The 19,111-nt window shown below is 33.0% G+C and overlaps 1 protein-coding gene and 1 long non-coding RNA gene across 3 annotated transcripts; one reads left to right on the top strand and one right to left on the bottom strand.

The window, feature by feature from the left end:
• Positions 1-857: 857 nt before the first annotated feature.
• Positions 858-14,183, top strand: LOC107014991 (methylesterase 10-like). Of its 2 annotated transcripts, none has more exons than XM_015215136.2 (3): positions 858-1,483; positions 13,159-13,290; positions 13,704-14,183. In XM_015215136.2, the coding sequence occupies exons 1-3, from the start codon at positions 1,115-1,117 to the stop codon at positions 13,989-13,991; spliced, it is 789 nt and encodes a 262-aa protein (XP_015070622.1). In that variant the 5' UTR covers positions 858-1,114; the 3' UTR covers positions 13,992-14,183. The 2 variants fall into 2 exon arrangements, with proteins under 2 accessions (XP_015070622.1, XP_015070621.1); XM_015215135.2 differs by lacking the exon at positions 858-1,483 and adding an exon at positions 4,538-5,136.
• Positions 14,184-17,207: 3,024 nt separating this feature from the next.
• On the bottom strand, positions 17,208-18,498 carry LOC114076531. Its single transcript, XR_003577443.1, has 2 exons — positions 18,165-18,498; positions 17,208-17,783 (listed from the first exon to the last, which is right to left on the bottom strand). It is a non-coding gene; the product is annotated as an uncharacterized LOC114076531 (long non-coding RNA).
• Positions 18,499-19,111: the final 613 nt, after the last annotated feature.

The following is a 19,111-nucleotide window of genomic DNA, read 5'->3' as shown; positions in this document are numbered from 1 at the left end:
ATGTTCTGACTATTAACATGAATGTGCATTATATATATATATTTTTTTTTTTCTGTTGCTCTTTCATTATTTTTATTCTCTTAATATTGAATATTTCGATGTCTCAAATGGTCTGATATTTTCCACAAAATCCATTGTTGTGTGTTTATAAAAGAAAATCAAATTTGTTTTTTTATGTGTCTTCTTCAAATTCCAAGGGCTGCAACAAGTTAGCAATATTTCAATATCATTATACGCACTCATCAAATTCAATGTAACAAAACTTTGTATACGATCAAATTAAACTACTCAAATTGAGACCTATAAAGTAAAATAATCTTGAATTATTGTGCCCCAAGTATGGCAGAATAGAGAAAGAGACCTAACCTTTAATATGGATTATTACCATGTGAGGAAAAATCTGTGAATGAAATGATGTTTGAGAAATCCGCGGTAAGAGACAACATATCTGTTTCTTAGGGGACCATAAATGAACGGATAACAATAAATAGAAAAGTTTGCTTTGAAGTACTTTAAAAGTTGATAAATTTTTATTTTGATTCTTTCAATGTTTATTTAAGCACATTGAAGTGACTTGTGTATTTGTGAATTTTTTAGAAAGGCTAAACACATTTAAATTTTGATATAAATTTTAAACACAAGTATTTTTTAACGTATTTAAAAATAATTTGCATCGCAATTATTTGAAGGCATAATAACTAATTTTAATTCAAAATATTTAAGAAAAACACATGGTCCAAGAAGTAATACTATTATATAAATTAAGACAAGAATATCATTATAATTATTTTAAGTGTTATATTAAATTTGTATAGCTCATCGCTCTACATTTGAGCATAACATTGTTCTAGAAATAATCAAAATGTAGCATAATTTTAGTTATATGTAAAGAGACCATTATAACGCGCGTCAATTGAAGGTTAAATCTGAATATTGGAGTATCACAAGGATCAAAGTCAAAATTCAATAGTAACCAAGGGATTTAAAGAGCAACTATTCCTTTTAAACAATTTATAGCTAAGTAAAATCATTTTCTTTCACTATATAAACTCCCCTCAATATATATAACTAGAGAAGTGTTATCTAAACAATTCTTCAAGAAAAAGAGGGGAAAATGGAAAAGGGTGATAAAAATCACTTTGTACTAGTTCATGGAGCTTGTCATGGTGCATGGTGTTGGTACAAAGTTGTGACAATTCTAAGAAGTGAAGGACACAAAGTTAGTGTTGTTGACATGGCTGCCTCTGGAATTAATCTAAAACATGTTGAAGATCTCAATTCAATGGCTGATTACAATGAACCATTAATGGAATTTATGAATTGTTTGCCACAACAAGAAAGAGTTGTTTTAGTGGGACATAGCATGGGTGGCATCAACATATCTCTTGCCATGGAAAAGTTCCCTCAAAAGATTGCTGTGGCTGTTTTTGTCTCAGCTTCTATGCCTGGTCCTGACCTCAATCTTGTAGCAGTTACCCAACAGGTTTGCTCATATGAATTTAATTTTTATAATCTAACACTAGTAGGAATTGATGACTGACAAAATTTCATATCTAAATAACAAAAAATTTCATACTAATTTCATTCCGCTATGAAATAACAATGGATTATACGAAATTTTGATCAAGTAGGATCTATTTAGCGTCGAATTAAATTGGGTTTATCGAAAAATTTTGTAGTTAACGGGCCTAAAAATATTATTTACAAAATACTCATTGATGCATTCATTTTATTGTAAGTTGTAACTTGTAACAAATACCTGCTTTTATTTTTTAAGTCACATCTTATTCTACTTTTTATAATTCTATATTATAACAAGGGAAAAGGGTCTGATATACCCCTCAACTTTGTCATTTAGAGCTGATATACCCCTTGTTATGAAAGTGACTCATATATACCCCTACTTGTAAACAAATGGCTCACATATACCCTTTTCCTCTAACGGAAATGAAAAAAAATAATTTTAATCTAAATTTTTATTTTTTTTTTCTAAAAAGTATAATCCCATATGAGTAAATTTAATCCTCGTCAAACATATTTTTTTGACTTTTTTTTGTTTCAATGACTAATTTATAATTACTATTTTGATAATCAAATTTATTTATGTTTCACTAAGATTTTGTAAAACTTATTGTAGATGACCAAATTTTTTCTTCGAATACGAAAATAAATTACAATACACACAAAAAAAATAGTTTAATTTTTTTTTTTAAACTAAGGAATGAAAGAAAAAAAATAAAATAAGAATAAGAAACTCAAATAATTATAATAAGTCAACAAAAGTATGCAGAATATCTAGTTCAGTTAGCCAATCTTATTGATCATAAGAAGGTTCATACTCTAGCGGAAGCGAATACAAAATACAAAAAGGAGGAAGGAGAGCTTTTTAGAGATCAGACCTTGTATAGACGTCTAGTTGGATCACTTATATATTTTACTATGAGTCGTTCTGACATCTTTTATGCAGTACACGTGTTAAGTCAATTTGTTACCAAGCCTTACAAGATGCACTACACTGCTTTGCTCAGGGCTATTAGATACATAAAATTTACTGTGAATCGGAGTCTCTTATTCCCATCATCTTCATCGTTGGACATGGTGGGATGCGCTGACGCAGATTGGGCAGGATGCCCTGATTCAAGACGATCCACTACAGGCTGGTGCATGATTCTTGGCTCGTGCATGATTTCTTGGAAGTGCAAGAAACAATCTCGAACGTCAAAGTCATCCACAGAGGCAGAATATAGAAGTATGTCTGCTGCATGCTCTGAATCATTTGGCTGCGGAGGTTGCTATCAGAACTTGGCATCGAAATGAAAGGATCAATCACATTATACGGAGACAACACTAGTGCAATAAGAATCGCAACAAACCCCGTTCATCATGAAAACACCAAGCACATAGATGTAGATTGTCACTACATTAGAGAACTGGTTGAAGATCAGAGTATTAGCCTGAAGTATATATCCTCTAAAGATCAACTGGTGACTTATTTACAAAGGCTATGTCAAGAAGTAGACACAATTATCTGTTGTCCAAACTCATGTTACACAACATTAGTTTGAGGGAGGATGTTGATTATACCTTATTTATCGATACTAAATCAGGGATCTCCCCCAAATCAGGGATCTCCCATTATGGCTAATGGTCATTAGCTTGAAATCGATAGATAATTAGGACTCTATTACTTGTATAAATATCTTGTAAATCCTACACTTTTATAATCAAATAAGCAGATCACAATTCTTTTTTCTCTAATTATTTTAGATCTCTATCGTTATTCAACTGTTATTTTTTCTTTCTTTAAATTATTATTATTATTGTTATTTAATAATTATCCTTTATTTTTAAATTGTAAAGTCAAAAACAGAAAACTTTGAATTCAAAATTCGAATTTTAAGTATATTTAAAAACGGCAAAATTGATGTTTTAAATATATTCAAAACTGATTTTGTTTAATAACAATATATTTATTTGTTCAATTAATGACCCACAAAATAGAGTCGTCCTTATCAAACTTCTTCGGTTTTTCTTTTTTAATTAATTTACATTCAAATTAAAAAAACAGTAACCAAATTTTAGTTTAGGAAAAGAAAAACAGAAAATGATTTAGTTGGTTGCTTCTTTTCTTCTTCTTTTTTTTTTTAAAAAAAATAAATACAAATTTTTATAAAATTGAATTTGTTTTTTGAATTTTTATGATGCTGACACATGTTACTTTTTTTCTTCTCTCTCTCTCACACACACACACACACACATATATATATATATATATATATATATATATATTGGAGTCTCTCAAATGGTCAAATTTTTTCCACAAAATTCATTATTGCGTGTTTATACAAAAAATCAAATTGCGTCTTCTTTAAATTCGAAACACTGCAATATGGCAACACTGTTTCAATATCACTGTACCAATTTATCAAATTAAATATAATAATATTATTATAATAAACTTATATCTAATCAAACTAAAATATTTAAAATTGAGAAGAAGAAAATAAAATAAGCATGTGAGGAAAAATCTGTAAATGATATGATGTTCGAAAATTCAACGGTAAGAGACAACATATCCGTTTCATAGGGACCAAAGAGTGAATGGGTGTTATAATAGTTGGACAGAAAGTGGACGTACACATCAAAATATTGACTTCTTACCAAGCAAGTCATGTCATCTATTTTTTTTCCCAAATTGATGTGATTGCCAAAATGTGGATAACTATAAATAGAAATAATTTAGATATAAATATTGAAGTAGAAGGGTTAACATATTAAAATTTCGATATAAATTTTAACCATCACTATTATATTAATGTATTCAAAAGTAATTTACATAACAATTATTTGAAGGCATAATAATTAATTTTAATTCAATATATATTAAAAAAATATATGATTCAAAAAGAAATATTATCACATAAATTAAGATAAAAATAGTAATATAATTATTTAAGTGTTATATTTAAATTTGTATAGTTCATCGCTCTATATTTGAGTATAACATTCATTGTACTAGAAATAATCAAAATGTAACATAATTTGTTTGTAAAGTGACCAACATAAACGCATCAATTCAAGGTTAAATCTGAATATTGGAGTATCATATAGGACCAAAGTCAACATTCATAAAGAATCAAGAGCAACTATTCCTTTTAAACAATTTATAGCTAAGTAAAATCATTTTCTTTCACTATATAAACTCCCCTCAATATATATAACTAGAGAAGTGTTATCTAAACAATTCTTCAAGAAAAAGAGGGAAAAATGGAAAAGGGTGATAAAAATCACTTTGTACTAGTTCATGGAGCTTGTCATGGTGCATGGTGTTGGTACAAAGTTGTGACAATTCTAAGAAGTGAAGGACACAAAGTTAGTGTTGTTGACATGGCTGCCTCTGGAATTAATCTAAAACATGTTGAAGATCTCAATTCAATGGCTGATTACAATGAACCATTAATGGAATTTATGAATTGTTTGCCACAACAAGAAAGAGTTGTTTTAGTGGGACATAGCATGGGTGGCATCAACATATCTCTTGCCATGGAAAAGTTCCCTCAAAAGATTGCTGTGGCTGTTTTTGTCTCAGCTTCTATGCCTGGTCCTGACCTCAATCTTGTAGCAGTTACCCAACAGGTTTGCTCATATGAATTTAATTTCTATAATCTAACACTAGTAGGAATTAATGACTGACAAAATTTCATATCTAAATAACAAAAAATTTCATACTAATTTCATTACGCTATGAAATAACAATGGATTATATGAAATTTTGATCAAGTAGGATCTATTTAGCGTAGAATTAAATTGGGTTTATCGAAAAATTTTGTAGTTAACGGGCGTAAAAATATTATTTACAAAATACTCATTGATGCATTCATTTTGTTGTAAGTTGTAACTTGTAACAGATAACCTGCTTTTATTTTTCAAGTCACATCTTATTCTGCTTTTTATAATTCTATATTATAACAATAAGGCACAAAAATTGGGGGCATTATAAATTGAATGAGAATTGAACATATGCAATCGCATTCTCTGGTCCAATTGCTGTTTTTGTTTATGTATTTCTGATTTATCCACTAGGTCAGTCTGGTTGGTTCTTTGCACCTAGTTTTGGTGTAGCAGCTATATTTCAATTCATCCTATTTTTTCAAGGTTTCATAATTGGACCTTGATCCCCTTTCATATGATGGGAGTTGCCGGTATATTGGGCGCTGCTTTGCTATGCGCCCCCATTCATGGTGCTACCGTAGAAAATACTTTATTTGAAGACTGTGATGGTGCAAATACATTCCGTACTTCTAACCCAACTCATTCCGAAGAAACTTATTCAATGGTCACCGCTAACCGCTTTTAATATTCTACTCGACATAGAATTATCTTACTTACCTATGCTCTTATCTAAGTGAACAAGTTGCTTAATGTGTTTCAATTATAAGGTCAAGAACGTAAAGTAAAAAAACACAATACTTAACGTGGAAACACTCGGTTCAAAAGGTAGAAAAACCACGACCAGTTCCACAACCCAATTTACTCCCTAACTTGAATAAAACAATGAGTCTCAACAAACAGGAGGATTACAAACCTATGTAATCTACGGAATTATCATTTAAGCACTATGCTAGCACAAACTCCGAGGCTTGTGCTCCCAAGTCTTCAAGTTCCCCTCAACTTGAAGACTATGATCCTCTTGTTAGTTTATAACTTACTGAACTATCAATACATTAAGACACAAACACAAAGATAAACTTCCTAGAGCATAAATTCTATAGTAGGACCTGGTTCTTCAAAGTTCAGTTGCACTTCAGAAAAGTCAATGTGCCAATTGCCTTTTTGCTATATAAGTCTTCAATGTGTCTTTTCCTCTATTTAAACACATCTATCATAGCATTTCACATCAAACCAGACTCCCTGCCAGAAGCCACTTCTGCTACAACTTAACCTCTGTTGTCTTTGAGTTTTTCTTTGAGTTGAACTCCTCCTTTCATCAAATGACAAACTTCTTTCTTCATCGGTGTTGTGATTGAACTTCAAATCTTCACTCAGACTTCTTGCGCTTTATCTTGTAATCAACAATATTCACTCGGTGATTTCTGTACACTTGTCTTTACTCATTTTGTTTGTGTTTTTTCCAGCTTAGTTCATTGTTCTTCTGGACCATGCTGACTAACATGTTTCAAATTGTATTTATCGAATCATCATAACTGATTATAGGCATTTAGGCATTGCAATACTAAGATGAAACATGTTAGTTAGTGTGTAACCAGTAATGTGTTGTACAAAGGAGAACATTATAATGTGTCAAATCAAGATAGGTAGCTCGCCTCAATCCCCCTCTCCTTTCACGAAATCATCACCTTATGGACCACACAGAAATACAGTTGGTGCAAAGGAGACATTTCTCTCTTTAGAACCCTCCAATAACGAGACAAATTTGGACAGCCAGAAAACTTTTGAGAGATTTCGAGGGCCGAAGCCATGTTATCTAGAGGTTGCCATTCAGTTTTAGTGATCCCAGTATTCATTTGGAATATTAAGAATGCGAGAAAGATCCTCGGCCATATGATATGGATAGGCACCGGCACCCTTCGAACTATAATTTAAAAGAGAGGACCCCATGCAACTTCTCAACCATAAAACTCAATCATCTCATGTTAAGAAAATTTCCTTTGAACATATCTTGCAAGAACAACTTATCCATCGTTGGGTTTCTCGTTTGACAAGAAATATATTCATTTACAGACCACCAAAGCCAATGATAACCCGAGGCCATTTTTGGAAGGGAAGAAGATTCAAAAATTCCAGATCAGAGGTATCGATATTAGTAGTGTTATCCTTTATAACTAGTTTAAGAGAGGAATATTCATTATCAACAACCTCAATTAGAATGATCGACGAGTTTCTCAATCACTTTCTTGAGAAGAAATTATCAAACAAGAGAAATGTCATAATAAGGGATATGATGAGTGGAACGATATCCAGTCCTTCAAAGGTAGGATTTTGGGAGAAATGTCATAGAGAAACGGTTCTTGAATGTATTCCAAGGAGCAATTGGACAATTTATTTTTCTAGCTAGAATTGTACAAAATTTTAGCAATTTGACATTATCAGTGATTATTTTCTAGCCAATCATTGAATAAAGTTTATGCAATCTTAATCGTCCCCAAGTCTAACCTATTTTTCTAAAAATATTCTCTTCCTAGTGTCGTGGCAATAATATCAACAATTTGATCCTCAGTAGAACAAAACGTTATTGATGTATGACCTTTTTCAACATTATCATTGGAGGAAAAGATGCCTAATATTAATATGTTTAGTCTTTTTATGTTGCACGGGATTTTTGGAAATGTTTATGACACTAATATTATCACATAAGATAGGAAGGCAACCAACATCCATACCAAAATTCAATAGTTGTTGTTTGATCCAAAGCAATTGTCCACTACGTGAATCAACTGCCATATACTCAACATCAATGCTTGACAAGGCAAAGGAGTATTGTTTCTTAGTGGAACATTGTACAAGACAAGTTCCAAGTAAGTGTTTCATACTTGTGGTGCTTTTTCTGTCCACCAAATATCCAACATAATTAGCATCTGCATGCCCTACAAGATTGAAATTGCTTCATATGGAGTACCAAACTCCTAAATCAGTTGTTCCTTTAAGAAACCTGAATTACCGAGGGTTCGAATCCCTCTCTTTCCGCACTTTCACCTAATTCACTAATGTTAATGACCGAAATGTATCGATGTGATTTGTTTGAAAACCCAGCATATAAGACAATACTAAAGACAATTATATCATGTCGACTTGCAGTAAATTAGATATTATTCCAATCACTGTCCTTTTTTGTGGAGGAACAAGATGTCACACTAACAGATTAGTTCCTCTTGCATTGCCAGTATCCAATCATCATCCAGGAGCGACTCCTTCGCCTTTTTAGGTTCAACCATTGACAGGAAGTCTTTGAATGTACACAAATTCTTCAATCCTAATCTGGTGGTAATCCCAGATGTTAGATTAGTAAGAATATTGTCAATTAGATACGATCCTTGATACTTGTAACTTTTATAGACAATCCTTGAGAAGTTCCACCGGTATCAACACTGGATTGTGCAAGATAGTGTCAATTTCTTGATCTATTACTCCCTCTATTTGTGTGCTCTCAGCTATTTTGACCTGTCGACTACTTGTGTAACCTGCTCCTCAATATTATGAATGCCCTTCATGTTAGTCTCAATCGTGGTACTATTTTCATAAAAATTAAAATGTATACTTTCTTCAGAACAGTTGGTTAATTTTTTAGTACCCTATAGGCTTTACTATGTGGCGAGTACCGTAGGAGATTCCCTCATCACTTTCTGCATCAAATTTACTCAAATTATCTTTTCCGTTGTAATGTATAAAACAGCTGCAATGAAATGTCTAAATTGAGAGATATTAGGCTTTCCACCTTTGAGTAATTCATAGGGAGTTTTCTCTAAGATTGATCGAGCCACGCATATTTTCATAATATAACAAGCAGTGCTCATGACCTTAGCCCAAAATATATTTTCAAGATTACTAGCTGTCATAATTTTTTTTTTCAAATTGGCAACAATTTGTTGTACCTGTTTCATTGACCTGTATTGAAGCTGTTTTTACCAGCTAATGCAGAGATGTTATTTCTAGATATGTTAGCAATTGGACATTCAGTAGTTAGGTGTCCAAGTTTGCCACCAATGTAGCATAAGTCTTCTGTAATAGCACTTTCTCTATGAAAATCTATGTTAGCTTTCTCATTATGAATTCTTTCACCTGTATGGTTAAATTTTTTGGATGAGTGTGTCCATCAATTAAATTTTTCAAGATCCATTTTTGGCCTATACACTTCTAAATTTAGTTGTTTTTTTTCACTTTGGCATTCTCACAGGAAAAAAAATCAATTTTGTACTCTTTCAGAGCATCTGTTAACCTCATCTTCACTTATTTCCCCTATTTTTATAAGGGATAACTTAAGAATTACATATTTAAAAAATGGTTTAATTTTTCTTTGCACTCCAGAATATTTACCTATAGTTTTCCTCATTGTTCTTCTTTTTCATGGTCAGAATCTCCTACTGCCACGAGAGTTGTCTCATCTCCTTCTTCATCAGATTCTTCAGTTCCTAATCCTCAAGCAGCAATCATAGCACATTCTTCTTTTTCTTTTGTTTTGCAGCCTTTCCTTTTAATTCATTTTCAACTCTTCCTTTCCTCCATTCAACATACCATTGAATGGTGGAATCAATGCATTCACACCTTGATGTTTAGTATTTCAATATTGTCTTTTAATTTCTCAAGAAGTTTTTTAGGATTTTATAATACATGTGTCCAGTAATTTATGATACATGTATCTAGTTAATTGTGCTAGACTTTTTGTTTTCTATTTTGAGTAGTGATGTGGTTGATGTTTGTAATATCTCAAGTGGCCTTAAGTAATCTATATAAAACTTGAGTTCTCTCTAAAGATAGTATTCTCCTTCTATATTTTCTACATTGAGGGCATTTCCAAGCATGATCATCAGTCTTTCACACTTGTAAATCTGGTTTGAGATTTTTCATTTTCGTACTTCGTGTTACATGTTTCCTTCTTGTCATTCACCTATCCTATTTAAAAAGAACTTCTTGATTTTTTTGCCAGGAATGTCATTTGTTGTTCATCTAGATCAGATTGTTCACCATCAGATACTCTCATGGCTAGTGACTTATCATGAAATATTTTCTCTTTTCTCAAATCATTCATATTCATCTCATAAGTTCTGAGGTTTCCTACTACTTGATCAAATGTCACGATGGAGAAATCTTTATCTTTCCTAATGACAGTAATTTTGACATCCCATTTTACCATTGAAAGAACCCTCAAAACTTTTTCAACCTATTCCTTAGTAATGAGAACCTTTCTTAGGGATGAGAACAAATTGATTAGAGTGTGAGTGTATGTAATAATCTCTAGAAGTGGTTTGTTTTCCTTCATCTTGAATGTTTCATAACCTGCTCTAATATCAGTTGATATTCTATATGACCTAGAGTTATCTTACTTATATGTGCTCTTCCCTAGGTGAACAAGTTGCCTAACGTGTTTCAATTATAAGGTAAGGACAGTAAACTAATTACACAATACTTAACATGGAAACACCACTCAAAAAGGTGTAAAAATATGACTTGTTCCACAACAGGATTTACTCCCAAACTTCACTACAATAATTAGCCTCAACAAATAGGATTACAAAGTTATGTAATCTACGGAATAGTCAATTAAGCCCCATGCTAGCAAAAACCTCCAAGGCGTGTGTTCCTAAGTCTTTGAGTTGCCCTCAACTCGAAGAATATGATCTAATTTCAGGTTATAACTTACTAAACTATCAGTACATCAAGACATAAACACAATGAAAACCTTCACAGAACATAAATTCTGTAATAGGGCCTGGTTCTTTGAAGTGTTGAGCTACACTTCAGAAAAGTCAATATGTCAATTACCTCTTTGCTATATTAGTTTTCAAGTTTTTATCGACTCTCTTCCTCTATCCAAACATAAGTACCACAATGCTTCACTTCAAGCAGACACCTAGTCAGAAGCCACTTCTTCTATAACTTGACCTCTGTTGTCTTTGAGTTCTTCTTTGAATTGGACTCTCCTCCTTTAATCAAACTTATTTCTTCATCAGTTTTGTTATTGAACTCCAACTCTTCACTCAGACTCCTTGCGATTTATCTCGTAAATAACATTATCCACTCCCTGCACACTTGTCTTTACACATTTTATTCGTATGTTCTTGAATTTTTCCAGCTTAGTTCATTGTTCCTGTGGACCATGCTGACTACCATGTTTCAACTTATGTATATCAAATCATCAAAACTTCATTACCTCAACAACATTGATAGGACAAAATAATATTACAATAATGTCAACGTATTCAATATGTAAAGTACTTAATACATAACTTCATGTCACAATCACCGCCTACCGTGAGTGGCACCCATACAAATCCTCTGGTGGGAGAACCAATTGTAACCCAACCTAACTCATCTAGCACTTTGCAAAACCAAATTACTATATAAAATATTAAGAAATCATTTAAAATTAAATAAAGTACTGAGCTCACATAAACTCAATAAATCATCCTAATATTTAACCCCTAGAATCTGAATGTGATAGCACCAAAACTCTGAATATTCACTAGTGGGGATACAACCCCGAAAACTAGAAAACATTAGCCTAATAGTCTAAAATGTGTGTCCAAAAAGATTGAAAAAGAAATCTGAAGAATCCATGATAGCCCGGAAGACCACCTCACCCTTGAATTTGGAGGTCAAACGCCTATCAACTAAGGTCTAGTATCAGCCGCTTGAATATGTCTTGTACTCAACAACAAAAAAACAAGTACAATATCAATATACAACAGTCGTGTATTGATAGGATCATACGAATAATTCCAAAACATGAATGTAAACATGTAACTACAGTATAGTAATACAGACTCTAAGTCACAATATCCTTATCAACCAATGCATAAAAACTGCCCCACATGATCACAAAAATACACATACCTGATCCTCTCATGGACCAACATGCCATAATCACATTATGAAAAAGTAAAACTGGTTTACTCCATGGAACCAACATGTAAATTTTGTTCTCTCATGGAATTCACACACAAACTATTAGGGTACTGGTGCAGTATCCGGACCAACCATAAATGATTCATACATATGTGGTATTTGAGACAACCGTTACTATTTTATACCGGCATGGTACCCAAGCCAACCATCATTCACAAGAAGCACACACAACCATAATCACAATGAACAATCATACTTCTACAGTTCTACCTATAAGTAAATAACATATTCATTGCATGAGATTATCAACATAATTCATATCACATTAGCCTTCAGTTTCTTCACATGCATCGCACAAGTAATATTATAATGCAATAGACATGCATACATTACATACTTGAAAACGCAACCATCACCTACCTTGAATCAAGCATTTAGGATCTATAAAGAACTCAAGCTTTCCCCTTTATCAATGCCTTGATCGTTCTTGGTCAAAACAAATAATAAAACACAACAATCTGACAACGATGGCCTAGCAATACCAATACTATACACAAATCCTAATCCCAAGCCAACTCATGATCATTCTACCCAAAACAGCGCTTTTCCCGTCACTAATCAAGTTACACCCCCCCCCCCAACCTCAGGAGTAATACCCTAGATTTCTCTAGACCTTACCTTGCTCAGATTTTGTCTGGCCTAGCCTAGAAATACAAGCCACTACCCAAAAAATTCTAGACTAATTTCTTTCAGCATTAATTGGTCTACTAATAACAGTCGGAGTAGTTCGTTACACTTAACAACCTTATTTTAATATTGTTAAATCCGTGGCGATCCATAAAAATAACTTTATTGGCGGATAATCTTATACTTCTAATTCTGCTTGTGCCATAGACAAAATTTCAAATGTAATAAGTCTTACTCTTTGATCTAAAAAAAAATAATTGTACATACAACACGTAGTGATCAAAAGTTCAAAAACATGAATTTCCAAGGTAATTGAGTGTACATGTATTACTACTATTTTATTGCTAATATACTAAAAAGTAATCATTTTTTATGTTTGCAAATTGACAGTTTATTCAACAAATGGAAGAACCTATGGATACTGAATTTGTGTATAACAAAGGACTGGATAAAGGCCCAACCTCTGTCGTTTTAGGCCCTAAAGTCTTAGCAACCATCTATTATCAATTCTGCCCCCCTGAGGTGAGTATGTATCAACAATAAACTAATTATTTTTCAACCCAAAAAAAATTATAATGTTATTTTCCCTTACTTTCAAATCCTTACATTTTTGTGTGTTAATTGTACCTATGGTTGCTGAGTATATTATTTCTAGGATAATAGTTTGGAAGCAATTGACTAATTCAAAAAATTAAATTAAACTAATGATGTGGTCAAATTATCATTGTCATGTGGACAAAATGATTTTGCGAAATCGGATGACTTTTCAGTTAACTCATAATGGCATAGATAAGCCTTTGTCAATGTAAATGACAAAGATAACCAAACTTTTATCAGATGACATAAATGAGTCTTTTTCTCAAAGTCAGCCTTTTTCCCATAATTCAATTACTTTTTGATAAGATTCAATAGTTTTTGTCTATGGAACTCTACAGGACTTAACTCTTGCAACATGTTTGGTTAGGCCCGTACCATTCTTCGATGAATCAGTCCTATTGACAAACACTGCACTTTCCAAAGAGAAATATGGTAGTGTTCATCGTGTTTATGTTGTATGTGAAAAGGACAATGTGCTCAATGAACAACGATTTCAAAGGTGGTTGATTAACAATAATCCACCAGATGAGGTCCACATGATTCAAGATGCAGGCCACATGGTCATGTTCTCTAAACCTAGGGAGCTTTCTTCTTGTCTTGTTATGATTTCACAAAAGTATCATTGATATTTCAACTTGTTTATTAGTGGTGTAGTCACATATAGTCAGTTGAACATTCTTTGAGAAAAATTATACAATATAAAAACATTTTGAAGTATACGATCCTTCATTACTTCCGTGTGTATATACATATACTCTCTTCAATATTGATCTTTGATAAAATTTCAGATACACTTAATGAAATTTCTGATTTGGGTACCATTTGGTTACTAGAAAAAGGAAAGTATATACTCTTTCTTATAAATAAGGCGAGGGACAATTGAACTCCCTCAGCTATTGTCAAAGGAATTCTAAATTTTCATTGGTGTTTTGCAATATTATACTTGTGTAGCTGAGCTTTTGTGGTTGTACCTTTGCTTATATAGACCAAAAAATTTTACTACAATTCTTAGATTAAATTGTCATGTTTTAGCCAAATGAATATTTAGTAAATGAAAGCTTTAAAAAAAATTGGCATTTAATAGCCACATATATATTCTTCATCACACCCTTCTCTTCAATTTTTTTTCTTATGAATCAAAGTTGCAATAGATCCATTACTCAATTAGTTTGCAGCTTTTCAAAATAGGATGAACCAATTGTATAGTAAGTGATCATTGAAAGCCTCAGTAACCTTCATCATTCATCAACTCAAAATGAAGAAGAAAGTATATGAGTGAATCAGATTAAAAAAGATTGTGGTTCACATTGATCAATTGTACATGAATGTATCAATACAAGGTCCTATATATACCTACTGTTGGTGCCAACTACTTACTTCTCTTATAATTTATGACGGTTGTAACTTGTAACTAACTACTCTGACTCTTCACATAGAATAACTAACTGACTAACAAATTAATAACAAACTATTATTTAATACCCTTCATCGAGCTGATGGTTGAAATATATCTTTCAATCCCAGCTTGGACAAAAGATAACAATGTTGTCGCTTTCCAATGCTCTTAGTGTGTAGATCAGCAAGTTGTTCTTTAGTTGGAACATGCTGAGTTTTAATCATACCCTGCACTATCTTGTCTCTCACAAAATGGTAGTCTATGCCTATGTGTTTAGTCCTTTCATGAAGCTATTTGAAGGTGTATTGGCTGATGAATACTTATCCCAAGCTCTTTAAACAACCATGCCAGCCATGTTAATTCAGCTACCACTGATGTCATACTTCTAAATTCTGCCTCAGCTGAACTTCTAGAGATGGCGTCTTGCTTTTTTGAGTTCTATGAAATCAAGGCACCTCCAACTTAACTAGGTAATCTGTAATTGATTTTCTGGTTTGAAGACATCCTGCCCAATATGAGTCACAGAAAGCCTCCAAAGTACTAGATGATTTAGCTGGCGTTAGTAGGCCGAGTCCTGGTGCCCCTTTGATGTGCCTGACAACCCTCAAAGAAGCTTCCATATGAGAGTGTTTTGGTTTGTGCATAAATTGACTCAAGACTTGTACCACAAAAGCAATATCCATCCTTGTCATAGTGAGATATAGTAATCTCTTTCCACTAGCCTGTGATACTTACTGATATCTGGTAGTAAACGATCATCTATATGATAGTCTGGATTCTCCTTATGAATGAAAGAGTCATACTCAACAGAAGTGAGCTTGATAGAAGAGTGTAGGGGAGAACTAGCAGGTTTAGAACCACTGAGCCTCATTTTAGCTATAAACTCCAGGGCATACTTCTTTTGACACATCACCATACCCTTTCTTGATCCGGAAAATTCAATGCCAAGAAAGAACTTAAGTTCACCCAAGTCTTTCATCTTTAATTTAAGTTTTAAGTCATTCCTAGTTTGTAGAATCAGAGAGGGACTGCTGCTTGTAACCAATAGATCATCAACATAAAACAACACCACCACTAACTCTGGTCCAACGTGTTTAGTAAAGAGAAAATAATCAAAATGACTTTGGGAGAAACCAAGAAGAAGTAGAGTGTCACTAAGCTTTTTATTCTGTTGTCTAGGGGCCTACTTAAGTCCATAAAGGGACTTTGCAGTTTGCACAGTTTATGAGTCTCAACCTGAGTAGCAAAGCCTTGTAGAATGTCCATGTAGACCTTCTCAAATAGATCACCTTGCAATAAGGCTTTGTGGACATCCGTTGGAAAATGGACCAATATTTTGACACAAGTATTGTAATGATGGACCTTACTGTGACCATTTTTGCTACAGTAGAAAATATTTCAGTGTAGTCCAAACCTTCCTGCTGACTGTAACCTTTGGCTATCGGCCTTGCATTATACTCCTCAGCCTCTCCTGAAGTTATATACTTCACTTTGAAAACCCATTTTCAGCCAATAGGACTTTTTCCTGGTGGAAGATTTACTATACTCCAAGTGTAGTTCTCTTCTAATGCAGAAATTTTTGACTTCATGGCTACTACCATTTTTCATCTCTCATTGTTATAAGTAGAGGGCTCTGGAATATTAGAATAGGTACTGAGGGTTGTTCCAAATAAAGGAGAATGTCATAGTTGATGTAGTCTATAATGAGATAGCAGCAGATGGTTGTAGTTGTACCCTTGGTAACATAATCTTAGCCAGTTAAGTGATTTGATGGTTCTAGTAGATTTCCTTCCTTTTAAAGGTCTGGCACTCTCACCAGCTAATTCAGGAATACTGGTACCAGGAGTAACTTCACAAGATAGAGAGGGACCATTGTCACACTGATCAGCTGGACAAGTGGAGTGACCTCATTACTAGGAATAAAGACAGTTCTGATGTTGGTAGGGGTTGTATCAACTGTCTGTGGTAGCACTGAAATAGAGATGAAAGGGGAGTATCCATAGTTGGAAAGGGAAACACATCTTCTTGGAATTGAACATCCCTGCTAATAGTGAACTTTCTAGAGTGAATAAGAAGCATTTTATACCCTTTTGTGTCATAGAGTAGCCAAGAAATACTGCAGAGACAGCCTTGGAGAAAACTCAAGACATTCACATATCCAAGACACCCAAACACCTTGTGATGATCATACTTGGAAGGTGTCTTATGTAACACAGTAAAAGGTGTTTGATCAGACAACACATCACTAGGTAATCTATTTATAAAATACACAGCTGCGGAGACACACTCACCCCGGAATCTCAAGGGTACAGATGCTTGAAACCTAAGGGCTCTAGCAATATTCAAAATGCGTTTATGAATTTTCTCAGCAACACCACTTTGCTGAGAGTTGTAGGCAAAAGAACTTTGATGAATAATGCCTAAGAAATGAATGAACTCAGCAATAGAAGAGCTGAAAAACTCACAGCCATTATCAGTTCTAAGATATTTCACCGAGACATCATACAAAGTTTTTACCATAAGCAGAAAACCCTTAGGGCAGCAATTACATAGGTAGCAAGAAAATCCAAGTGTATCTAGAATGATGATCAACAAGCCCCAATTTTCTCTTACATAACATACTGATTTTCATAGAATACTCTATAATGCATGATTTTCAGAACCAGTGAGCTTAACAGAGATCAAGGATTTACCTGGAGTATCACTGGGTTGAAGAAACAATGGATGATGCTGATCAATTGCGACTGTGTTTGAAACCACAGTGTGAGATCGCATTGAAGCACCGACATGCTCAGTTTTATCATTTCCAATCGCCATCCTAGCAGATCTCGAATTCAAGAGACTTCCAATTGAAGAAGAAGAAATTAATGAAAGACAATCAAGTGCAATTGCACTCTAATTTGGAGAGAAATCGAACAGAAAAGGAAGTTGGAAGTGAAGTGAGAAGAATAGGCTCAGCTCACCTACACAAACTCTGATACAATGAAAGCTTCAGTAACCTTCATCATTCCTCATTCATCAACTCAAAATGAAGAAGAAAGTATATTAGTGAAGCGGAGAAAAAAGATTGTGATTTTCATCAATCAATTGTACATGAATGTATCAATACAAGGTTTTATATATGCCTGATGTTGGTACCAACTACTTACTTCTATTATATAAGTTGTTGGAAATTGTAACTTGTAACTAACCACTCTGACTGTACAACATAGAATAACTAACAGATTAATAACAGAGTATTATTTAACAGTCATTATACTTTAAATTCAGAATTCAAACCAGATCGACCCCCCCACCCACCCCCCAAAAAAAAACTATAACAGATAAAAAGATGAACTAGAAATTGAGTTATGACAAAAATACCAAAAGAAGCAGAAATTAATGTCCAACTCAAGTCCCTTACTGGAAACTTTTGTAGTTTGAAAACCTCCTCCTAAGAGACATAGCGTGTAGCGGCGTCAGTAAAATCACAAACAATTTTCCAGCAACAGAATAGTATCAAATTGAGCGTCCAATAAGCAATTAGAAAAGCACAACTAATTAATAACACTAACCTTATGTTTTATATCATCTTTAATCATTGAAATACTGAATTAGTTAAACATTTCTTAATGCCTCTAATTTATTTAGTGCAAGTGTAAATGAAAATTCACAAGATTCCACATTTGATGTTTTTATTCACTCCTCAAATCGAACAACAAATTGTCAAATTGCACAACAACATCTAAATGGAAAAAGTTAAGATGAACATTTTTCAGATTGAAGAATAATGTACTTTGAAGCTGCAACAAAAGTAGCATCCATTGTACGGGGTGTATATGACCGGGTTGATTCGGATTTTTCAAATATCAAACCAAATTATTTGTGTCGGATCTTTGAATTTATAAACCAAACCAAACCAATAAACTCAGGTTTATCAACTTCGGGCTTTTTTGGGTTTCTTCGGGGTTTCCGGGTTTTTTGGATTTCGGATTTTTTCAATAAAGTATTTATACAAACATATAATTTACTTGTACTTCAACTATTTTCTTTAGTCCTACCAAAATTCAATTATCTAAGTTATTTCTCAAGAAAATAACAAAAAATATTAATCAACAAATAATAAACAACCACCCAGCCATATATAATACTAAAATATCCAACAAAAAAATAATAACAACAAAATTGCGTAAAACAAATATTGCAAATTAATAAGTCATAATGAAATTGATCATAATTTAAAGTACTAAAATATGCTAAAATAAGTTTAGTATTTATTAGTTATATGACTAAATATTAAAAGAAAGTAAAATTAGATCATGTATTTTAATTATCTAAATCTATGTAAAACTAAAAAATAAATATTCAATA

The sequence above is a fragment of the Solanum pennellii genome, chromosome 3 (assembly GCF_001406875.1).
Source record: "Solanum pennellii chromosome 3, SPENNV200".
In the NCBI taxonomy this organism is placed as follows: domain Eukaryota; kingdom Viridiplantae; phylum Streptophyta; class Magnoliopsida; order Solanales; family Solanaceae; genus Solanum; species Solanum pennellii.
Note: the sequence above shows the minus strand (reverse complement) of the source record. Positions and strands in the feature narration are given on the sequence as shown.

Coding starts and splice junctions, on each gene's coding strand:
- LOC107014991 (XM_015215136.2), top strand. CDS start 1,115: ATGGAAAAGGGTGATAAAAATCACTTTGTACTAGTTCATGGAGCTTGT. Junction 1,484..13,158: donor TTGTAGCAGTTACCCAACAG/GTTTGCTCATAT, acceptor GCAAATTGACAG/TTTATTCAACAAATGGAAGA. Junction 13,291..13,703: donor ATCAATTCTGCCCCCCTGAG/GTGAGTATGTAT, acceptor GGAACTCTACAG/GACTTAACTCTTGCAACATG.